Here is a 10,886-nt window from a genome sequence, read left to right as displayed (position 1 = left end):
CTGCATTTGGACATTTTTTCATCTTCTTTGAATTGTTTGGACAACAAGAGAAAGGGAGAGAAACAAACGGAAAGCGGGAGTTTTTCGAGTAGCTGTGTTTTTTGGGCAGGAATTGCTCTGCGAACTTTTTGTCTGCGATGTCGGCTTGCTATTTTGTCGCGTAGTGCGGCTAGGTGAAATGCCAAATCAAATCTCTTGTGCTTGGCCTCTTTGCTTTTGCCTCCTGCTTTGCCTGCTTTGTTGCCTCTTTGTTGCTTTCAGCTTGTGTTTCTTGGCCTCTGCCTGCTAACCCCTTGCGTTATTGTTTCATGATCAACAGCCAGCCAGCCAGCCAGCCAAGCCCCGTTCTTGAAACTCATCTCCAACAAAAGAACTAGGAAGAGTGTGAGTGAGAGATATATAGAGATGACGTGCGTGGCTGATAGCTGTTTGTATTCTCATTACCCAAGCATCCGACCCTTTTTTGCCTGATATCTTCATCTCAACGGCCCCCATTTCTTCACCGACTGTTTTGGGTTTCTTCCTTCGTTTTTCTTTTTCTTTTTTTGCTGTCATGTGTGTTTTTTAATATGGATCTCATTAGGATCATCTCATCTAAGGTAGTATTCCTACACCTCTTTTACGACGATCAGGCTCTTGGGGTCGATCGCGGCTTATGTTACAGTACCCAACTGCTGATCTTTTATATGGGAAAACCTAACATCGGTATAAGTAGCGCGAGTAAGGCAGTAAGTACATACATCACGGCTACTGAATATCAGGCATGAACAAACCCTTCTCAAAGAAACAACACCAAAGGGAGATACCGACTAACCGAAAACACCCGAAAATGATATCATAAGCTTCAGCAACAAAAGGCTCGTTTTCTTCGGGCACCAAAAAGATTGCTCGTGATGCCCTCTTCCCCCAACACTAAACAAAGATCCGGTGACGTACCGTTAGACAAAAAACGGCCCCCAGATACAACTCCAATTAGGCAGTTAGTTCGAAGAAGCTTCTCCGCATTCTCAATTACTAATCCCCCGGGCGGTAAGTTGAAACGAACGAGCTGAAAATGATTAGTTTGCGGGCTAAATTCATTCCCAAGTCAGGTGGTATGGAATGATGAAGCCACTTGGTCACGAGAATGATTCGGAATACGGAATTAAAAAAGGAAAACGCATAGGTATGTACTTTAAACAACTGCTTTGTATTTCTTCCCCTTCTCTCTCTCTTTGCGTCTCTCGACGCAAATTTGAATTACAAGCATCCAAGTGCTCTTTTGCTATGCTCTTTGGCAAACTAGCTACTTCAAACGCCCATTAAACCAGCACAGATGGTACGCCCGCAAGAATCAAAACGAAGACGATTGAATCGAGGAAAATAAAAAGACGATAATAGGGAGAGAGACTGCAAAGCGTCTCGTATATCGATTCATCACTTCCTCCCAAATGCAGAGTCGACAAGGTTTCCCCCAAAAATATAAACACATCCAACGCCAGATGAATTCCCTTTCAAAATTAATCCATCTCCTTCCCCTTCCCATATACCTCATTGCCCCTGAGCCGCGCACCACTTGTGTGCGTGTGCGTGTGTATGGGCAGTTAGACACCTCGTTTTCCCTCCCCTCCTGTTGCCAAAAAAAAAAGTAGATATGTATCGTAGAAATAAGTATAACACACAAAGCGGGAGTGGCTACCCTTCCAATTCCCTCTCTGTGCGTGGCGTAGCTTTCATTGCAGCTCGCCCCGCTAGATCAAGGATGAAGTGAAGAGACATCGTAATGTTTGAGCTTCAATATTGCCAGCCCCGGCCCTCCTCGAAAATGAAGGCCAGGGAGAGGATTTGGCCCTCCCAACAAGAAGCACCGATAGACAGATGAAAACGTGCAAGGAAATAAAAGTCATCCAGAGGACGAGAAAGAAGGCACAAAGGAAATCCTTCACGAGCTTCTCCGAGAGAAATGATATCGTTTCACCGTGACATAAACCCAAGCCCTGTCCCACTTCGCCCTGTCATGTACACATTTCAGGGCGGAAGGCTTTAAACAACACCAGCATTAAACGGCTAAATACGTGACCAGCCAGAGCCTTTTGATGGGTGAGTTGCACATCCGCCCGGTTTGAAGAGCATTGGCTCGATCCTTTATGAATGGAACAGATCCCAGGCTCTGGCACACAGCTGTAGGAATTCTTCCTTCTTGGCCCGCTGCGTTTCGGGGCTGTCACGGCCGGCACCAAAGGGACCACGTCGGGTTGGGGCAGGGCCATAGCCCAATGGAGGGCTGCTGCCTTCCTCATATTCGGCGCGTGTTCGCCTTCGGCTGGTGCTTCGATGGGCCTCGGGATTACGGTTTCCGCCAGCAACAGGAGACGGCGGCGTCGGAGGTTGATGACCGCCGTAGTGGACGAGTCTAGGTAGTAATTCTGGTCGTCCACCGGCCAATTCATGCTGAGCCTCTTCTGCGGACTTGTACTCTCTCAAGCGACCAGACGTTGGCGGTTGGTGAGCCGGAGGGAGACCAGGGGACAGCTGAGGGCGTGAGGCTGCGTGGCTAGGGTAAAGGGCGGAGGTGTGTGGTCCATTGTCCGGATGAGCTGAGAGGTTCTGGCCAAAGACATCGCTAATGGGAGGCAGCCGATTTGTGGTCTGGTGGGCATGAACATGGTGGATGTGGGAAGTGCTTGAAAGGTTAGAAGCTTGGTTATGTACTTGTCTTGAAGGTGGCATATGTTGTCCGGTGAAGCTGCGGCCAAGGGGTGCGGATTGAATCACTCTTTCGTTTGCAAACTGCTGATGTGAGGGCGCAACAATTGAGAGCCCGGGGGGCGCCTTGTTTCTACGAGACATGCCTGGTGTCTTGGCGGCGAAGGGCGATTCCTTTTCCTTTTCAGATGGGCCATCTCCCTTGGCAGATTGCTGCAGCTGCAGTCTTGCTTCGATGAGGCTTCGTTGCTGCTCCCGAACCGTCATGCTTCGCTGAAGTTGTTCTTTCATCACAGGATCCTGTGTCATAAAGCCCGGGGAAAGACAGGCGATGCCGACTTCTTGGATTCCTAGTCCGTCGCGCGCCGTCATTGGATGGGCTGAGGAGGGATTAGATCCAGCTAGAGTGTTCTTGGACAAATCCAACCGTCTGGGTCGGGGCCTTGATGCTGATGCTGTTGCGGGCAGACCAGGCGAGACTGGCTCTTTCTTAACAATGATCTTAGGGTGGCTGGCATCTTTTCGAGATCTGTAGTGACAACCAAATTTGTCAGCAAGATGGACTTTGGTCGCGCTGTAGTGAAAAAGATCAAGCGTCACTGCGTAGGACGACAGGAACTTACGCGTTGGGAGAAGATTTGCTTGTGGTAGCATTATCAGACTTCGGGCTGCCGCTGCTGGACGGCTGGGCCGCAGTTGATGCGCCTGGGAGTTGACTCCTTGGCTGTGAAGGCACCGCGTTTCGCGCAGGTGGCGATGTAGAAGTTGAAGGAGCAGAGCGTTCGGTAGCGAAAGCACTCCTTTCATGAGGGGCCGGCGAAGGGGCCATGGCAATTGCTGTGCTCATAACGGCGATATTTTTGAGAGATGCAATTATGCGAAGAAATTATGCTGTATGATATGGACAAAGGAAGCCGAGCTGGATCAGCCAACGGCGCGGGCGCAGAGTGCGAATGTCGCTCGAGGCAATTATCGTCCAGTTCACGGCGCGACTGAAGAAACCGGGCGAAAGATTCAAAACGGGAGCCTGAACTACCCCGAAAACCAACAGAGCCCAATCTGAACTTCCCCTCCACCGAAAGGTTATATTTCGTGATTCTTTTGTTGGTCGCTAGCGCTCAGAGAGAGAAAATAAAAAGAAAGCGACTCGATCGTATGTTTCTCAAAGTCGATGGTTGGCTTGTAAGAAGAAAAAAAAAGAACGCTGGATGCTCGCCCTGCCTTGTATGCGCAGCAACGAGGACCTTGAAAAAAGGCTGGCGAGAGAGGGAGAAAAAGGCCAAGTTGGGGGGAAAGGCGAATGCGTTTCAGGAGACTGGCGATTCGAGATGTGGTTTGGCCGAATATAATGCGATCGGGGAGCAAGTACGGAGTACTTCGTATTTGGGACCCGGTAAGCCAAGCACGGGCGATTGGAGCTGGAGGAATTTTTGTGACGCTGGTATTGTGTACACGCACAAGCGCCCGTAGGTCCAGAACGTTAATGCAGATGCATACACCCACGCACCACGCGCGCACACCAGGGGTTGCCGAGGGCGGTTCCGGGGCTTTATTGGCGAATGGGACGGAGGCGTTCCAGTGCTTTTACAGGCACACTTTGCGATGGGATGAGGAGAGCAGACGGGCGTCGGCGAATTGGGGCGGGTCTGCGAGAAGAAGGTTCAGGTTCAGGTTGTGAGCAGCCTGATGTGTTTCTGCTGTCTCAAAGGACTGAGGAGGAATATGAAAGGCGGAATATGAAGTTGCAAGCAAACGGACAGCAGCAGGGAAAAAAGAACAAGACAAGAGTCGGACGGCGGGAGGGGCAGGCGCCGTTTGTTTTATTTGGCCCGCGCAAACGCATGAATCGGTCGGTAATACCTACGCCTGGTCTGAATAGCCTCCCGCAGGCCTGAATGAAAGGGGCCCCCAGGTTCGTCACAGAGGGAGGGGAAGTGACACGGATGCCGGACAGCTTCTCAGCAGCTTGTGAAGCGATGGATGGGAGATGATGGATCGAAAACAGCATGGGGGGGGCGTGTCTGAGGAAGACTTCACGAGACGTCTCAGCGGATGCCAGTCATGTTGGGCGGTAGCTGCCAGTTTAGAGGCAGCACGAGTTAGCAGGTGTCAGTGCCTGAAATCGAGCGCTGAGGCTGCTACAGGCCGCTGCAAGCATCAGGCACAGCGCTTGACAGCGACGGAGAGAGGTACAAGCAGGTACCGCAACGGCTCGCAAGACACCTGCTAGCGCCCTACTTGCTCCCGGTAGCGCACGTGTGCCGCGTGCCAAATCCTTGTACCCTCCCGTACCTGTCCGATTCGAGGGGCGTGTGTCCATGGCCGCCAAACCCAAAACAAAGCCCACTGTAGGAGCCGCCTGCGGTGCATCGGAACCAGGGGCTGGCAAGCTGGGAGGCTCCCTGGCCCTCAGCGACCTCTCACTGGATTGCTGCTGATCCACCGCCCCTCCGCCTCACCTGCGCTGTGCGAGCAAAAGCCCGTCAGGCTCATCAGGCCTGTCCACCCACCACCGCGGCCAAGGCTGGTAGAGTGTTTTACCTTGATCAACGGATGCTTTAGCTGCCCGTTTGTGTGAATGATGGATCCATTGACTTTTGCAAGAATCAGGTTCCTCAATGTTGTCTTCTTTCGGTTGCCCCAAGTGCTGTGCTCTTTGTTTCTCTCTTGTGACGTGACCCCCGGCGACTTCAGCCCGCCAGCAAGTGCCTCCCTGTTCACGCTTGGCTGTCTGGTCGCCACAGGTACCGGCAGTCCCTGGCAGTGATCAGCTCTCCCCCAGCCCGAGCATTGACATTCATTTTGGGGGCTAATTTCCATACAATTTGATGATGTATTTTTGGGTGTGCCTGGATTTACTTCAATTAAATGGCGGCTCAAACAATAGCGTCATTCCATCGATGACAAAGAACAGCAATGAAGGCAAATGCTTGAATATTGACCCAATATTGGCACAAGGAATGCTGGTACTATTGAGTGCTGGTGCTTATCCGGCTCCGCATCGTGAATTATTGACAACATGGAACATTCATGTAGATGGACCCCGAAGTCAATGAATCATCCATTGAACCAGCTGCTTGTTTTAGCACCAGACCATACCAGCCGTCGCACCGGCTCGTTACATTTCGCGGTAGCTCGCCGATGTCATTGCCCGCGCAGACAATGGCTGTTTCGACAGAGAAACGGTCGACAAAAGAGAAAGAAGCAATTCAGGCTGTGTTGCCACTCGCCGAGCTAATACTGGAGCCGGGGCCCCTGGTGCGGAGCGCGTGCGTTCGATATTTGTGTGGTGAGGTTGTAGCGTTTCAATGGTGAGACGCCTACCGATACCGATGCGCTTCAGGACAAGTACGAGTGCAGCAGTAGGTAGAGCGCAAGAATTTTTGAAGCCTTGCTCGTAAATCCCGGCCAGCCGTGTCCTGTAACTGGTGCAAGTACGATGCAAATACGATGCGTGCGTGCTACTTCGTAATACTTCGTATGCTAGAGCACAAGTGCTTCGACATGCTCGGATTGGGCAGCGCCGAGAGATTATTGGCGCAGCAATCTATCATGCCTCGGCAGCTGAATCTTTGTCAACGACAGGGGTTAGAGTTGCATCAATTTGTCCTCGCGCAATGCTGTGCTGTGCGCGGCAGCAGTCACCGGATCAATGGAGCCTTTCGTTGTTCCTCATCTTCTTTTTTCGATGATCACGATTCCCTCATGCCAGATAACTGCCTTCATTTCCCGCGGCCCCAGATAGAGGTGTAAGCCAAGCGCTGAATTGAAACCCGTAATGAAGAATGAAGCCTCCCCACATTGCTAGCTGACCGTAATACTCCAGAAACAAGATCCAACTGCCACTTCGTTCATTGCAGCCATTCGCCATTGGGCATTGCACTACATGCTAAGACCCTGGGTCAAATTAGTACTTAGCTGGAAAATTTAGACTAGCTCTTTGGCCCTGTCGATCTCGTCAAGTTCCACATTACTCGGCCATTGATATTCTCTCGAAGCTGTATCACGAATTTTTTTGCCTTTCTCTTCATTCTTTCAATACGAAGTCCCGTTGGATTTGCTCCGCATGGCTATCGGCGACTGCATCCCTAGCTGGTAGTTGTGAAATTCGATAATGGGAAACAAACTTTTGCCGGCGGGGTCATGATCGCCGTTGCTTGGGTTTCTCGTATCCATGGATGATTTTTTTTTTTTTTTTTTTTTGCAAACATTGCTCAGCCGCATATGATTCATGTAGCTTCAAATCCTTCAATGTCAGCAATTCTCTCCCGCATCAGCTTCTCGCTTGCAGACAGAATGCTCTTCTCTTCTCTTCTCTGCTAAGGGATGCATATGAAAACGCTACTGTATGTGTGCATTACACATACATTACACATCAATAACATGTACATGTTCTTTTTGGCTAAAGGTTGGAAGATGAAAAAGTTCGTAGAGCAGTTCCTATCTTGGTGGGCGTTGCAAATCCGTAGCACGATACTTCGTACTGGCTGCATGACCCCTCATTAGACCGGGTACAGGTGGTCGTCTTTCCTACAGACACCCCCTTTACCCCTGTCCACTTTGTAGAAGGTCTTGTTCCTGTTTGTACTGTTTTTTCCCTCGATATCGTACGAAGTGCTCTATGCGACTGTAATATACGAAGTCGCAAATATTGATTGATGCTTCCCATTTGTGCTGGTGGTATTGGGAAGTAGTAGCCGACTTTTGGAGATCAGGATGCGACAAGGGCTTCGGAAAGCAGATGGAAAATGCAACCCTGATTTCATGCATTTCATCAGAGGCTTTCGAGGCCAGATCAATACTGTACTGACTGTAGCTAAATCAGAAACAAAGCTTGAGCCCTTTGTACGATCCAAATGCCAGTTGACTGCACAGACTTGAGTAAAACAAAACTGAACTGAGAACAGAACAAAACAGTCAACCCCCTGCGCCGAAACTCGCAGCGTTTGAGCATTTCGCCACGCCTTTTCCTGTCAATCGCATCAGGACTGCCCAGGACCCTGAAATCCCCATCACCAGCCTTCTCACCGCTGTGCCCAGGCGCCCACTCTGCTCCAAATGTTAAAACCGGTAGGGCTCCTGCTCCTGCTCATTCTTTGTGACTCGTTAGATTTTTCTCTCTCTTCCACGGCTTTTTTCTTTCGTCGTCAGGGTCCTGCCCCACCGCACCCAGCGCTATCCCGCTTCGCCTGCCCACTGATTTTCGATACTCGAACAAGCTCGTGCCTCATCGTGGCTCCTGCGCACGCTGTGACAGGTACGTTACGTCCACCTCAGGGTACCCGCGCCGGGGGCTCATGAGGGTCAATGGATCTTGGGTAAATTGAGCTCTGTAGGTACTGGATAGTTATACAGGTACTGGACTAAAGGATCGAGTACTTGTGTACTTGGAATGGCGATGCTCAACTTGTTGGACTTACTGCACTTCTTCTCTGGATGCTCTGCCTCAACAATCAACGGATGCTGCCAACATGCTTGTACATACTGGGCTACTATTACTACTATCTGTGCGTTGTGCAGAGATGGCAAGAGATTTCATCCTCTAACAACTGCAACTAGGTAAACATACATGGCACCAAAACTTGTCGCAGCCCTATTCGCGGACCCCAACGGCATCCATGTCAGCCACCGCTCACATCAGACGACCGCGCCTCTCTTTGCACAGGTAGCCCGTTCAAATAAAGTACGGCTGCTCCCCTGGACTGGCAAAACAGTTTCATCGCCGGTAGATCGCTCTACTTGTAACTGACGTACGAGTATAGCTCCTGGCGGTATTGGCCGGATGTTGTTCTTACGGGTTTGCCACCACCGTGAATGGAGCCTCGTGACGAGACTTGGAGAGAGAGAAAAAAGAAGACGCCCGTCTCCGCTGGGAACTAATCGCTGCTTCACCTGAGACGACGACGTCTCAGGTCGGGTGGGACGCCTTTGGCAAGGCTGCAGGGGTTTGGCTCCGTCCCCTTGTCAATCATTCGTTGGACATCGCGCTTAGCTTGCTCGACTATTAGCTCCGTTTCAACCCAATGCTGCGACCAAGAGAACGATTGGGCGGCCCGGACCTTTTCGAAGCTCGAAAGAGGCAACGGTCTATTGCCTCTTTTTCCCTTTTGTTTCATTGTGTGCTTGGCCCAGAGGGAAAAGGAAAGTAGAGAAAAATTTTGCAAACTCGGCGGAGAGGGCTCTGCTTCACCATGAGAGACAGACCCTGTTCCTGTTGCGAATCCGTGCACGGCCTGATGTATCACTAGGCCCTCTCCAAGAAATGCCGACAACCCAATCAAGTCTTCACCGGCGTTACACGAAATTGCTTGTGATGGTAACGTCCCCCCAGTTTCCCCGAGTGGCCACCGCTGCGAGTTGATTGACTGTGGCCAGGGATCCTCCAACCCCAGCGTCCACAGACAGGTAGGTATATGGCATGTGATGTAATTTCGGTGGGGGTTGATTTTTTTGCTCCCTCTGAATCTCTGACCGTCTCGATCCCTTCGGCCTTGTATCACCACTCTGCCCGTATTCTCGGTTTGAGGTTACTCTCCCAGAGCTCCTGTACTCGTATCTTTGCGGTTCGTGTACAATTACGCATGCAAGAGGATACCCAATGCTGCATGTGAGTCTTTCGGTGCTGGCTGCTGCACGACTGATACGAAAGAGACTAGATCCTTGTGTAAGCTTGCAATTTGCGCATATTACGAGGCACATTATAAGTGTGATTCATACTCTGCATTCTATATATTATTGTCGCTCATTACAGTGTACTCACCTTCTAGCTACCACGTTCACATGTGCTGGGCTAACAACATCGCATGTTGTTAGTTAGTTCAATGAAGCACAGCTGCCCGATATGAAGTTGGGATCCTTGTTGAATACCACCTCACAAAACCAAGCAGTGACACGGATGGTTCGTTAGCCCGATGGGCATTTGTCATGGCAATCAAATGATATTAAAAACGGAAGCTAAAAAGCTAATCGTAGCAAAGCCCCCTCAAGAGGCATCTCCCCTGTCGGAATTCTCTACAGTGTTGATTTATATCGAGATCTTGATGCTGGCAAAAAGGTAATATTACACCTATGAAGTGCAAAAATACATGTAATTGCGCCCGAGGGGGGGGTCGAACCCCCAACCTTGCGGTTAAAAGCCGCACGCTCTAGCCAATTGAGCTACCCGGGCCCACAATTATACTGAACAGTCACTACTGGCTGATAGTGAAGGTGGGTCATGCACTTGTCAAGCTTTTTATTCTTTATATAGCTTTCACAGTTATTGAAAGCTTGCTTGCCATAGAAGCGATCATTCAAGCATAAATCCAGAAGTTTTATTATAGACAGACGGTGCTATTTTGCTGCTTGATGAAGGATAAGAGGCTTGTACACGTAGATCTGTAATTGAACCCAGGGGCCTATGTGTATGTTTAATACTACGCTGGTGTTAAAGTGACACATGTATTCCTGGTATGCAATCATCTATGAACGTCTTACATGCTTGATAGATGAAAATATGCCCAGAAGTAGGATTCTTCCAACTAGAATTTTACTCGATACTTTTAATACAGACTCTATGAACTAGAAGAATTTTTCTTAAGGTGCAGTTGTACAGCTGTGTCAAAAATGACATCATGAGAAGTGGAACATATCATCTACACCGGCAATGCTCTTGGCAACCCCTGAGCAACTCGTCAAATTCCAATTTCCCCAAAAGCGCTTCTCAATTTCGCCAGTTATTCTCAGTCCATGGCCTCAGGGATATATGTACAACTATGGCGATAGTGGCATAGACAGCACCACATCAGCCATTGTGGCGACTACCCCTTTGGCCAATGCAATACACCGGTTCATCCAGCCTTCAAATATCGACATCTTCGAACAGCATGAGTATGGCCTCCGGGCAGTCTGTTCCTCGTAATTTTTTTTACAGATATGTTAAGATCTCTATGTAACATCTTTTTAGCTGTGACGTTTCTATCCGGTACAGGGGAATCTGCATTTTGGCCATCTTCACCAGGGGTATCTGGATCTGAGACATCCGCATCTGGGCCATCAAGCTACGCCTGGGCAGCAGATCGTTGTGATGGTGCTAGTAGTATAACGGGTCTCGCAGTGGTATGTGATGTCTTATTCTATTTTTGGAAGAGACATTGACAGGCAAACCAAGCTGAACATGACACAACATACGACAAAGCGCAACTGCATTCCAACCCACTTGC

At 49.8% G+C, this 10,886-nt stretch overlaps 1 protein-coding gene across 1 annotated transcript; it reads right to left on the bottom strand.

The window, feature by feature from the left end:
* Nucleotides 1-2,124: 2,124 nt before the first annotated feature.
* T069G_07141 (uncharacterized protein) lies at nt 2,125-3,514 on the bottom strand (the record flags this gene model as incomplete). Its single annotated transcript, XM_056174351.1, has 2 exons — nt 2,125-3,214; nt 3,309-3,514. 2 exons carry the CDS (start codon nt 3,512-3,514, stop codon nt 2,125-2,127), a joined length of 1,296 nt encoding a protein of 431 aa, XP_056027930.1.
* Between the last annotated feature and the right edge of the window lie 7,372 nt (nt 3,515-10,886).

This window comes from Trichoderma breve, chromosome 4 (genome assembly GCF_028502605.1).
Source record: "Trichoderma breve strain T069 chromosome 4, whole genome shotgun sequence".
NCBI lineage: Eukaryota > Fungi > Ascomycota > Sordariomycetes > Hypocreales > Hypocreaceae > Trichoderma > Trichoderma breve.
Note: the sequence above shows the minus strand (reverse complement) of the source record. Positions and strands in the feature narration are given on the sequence as shown.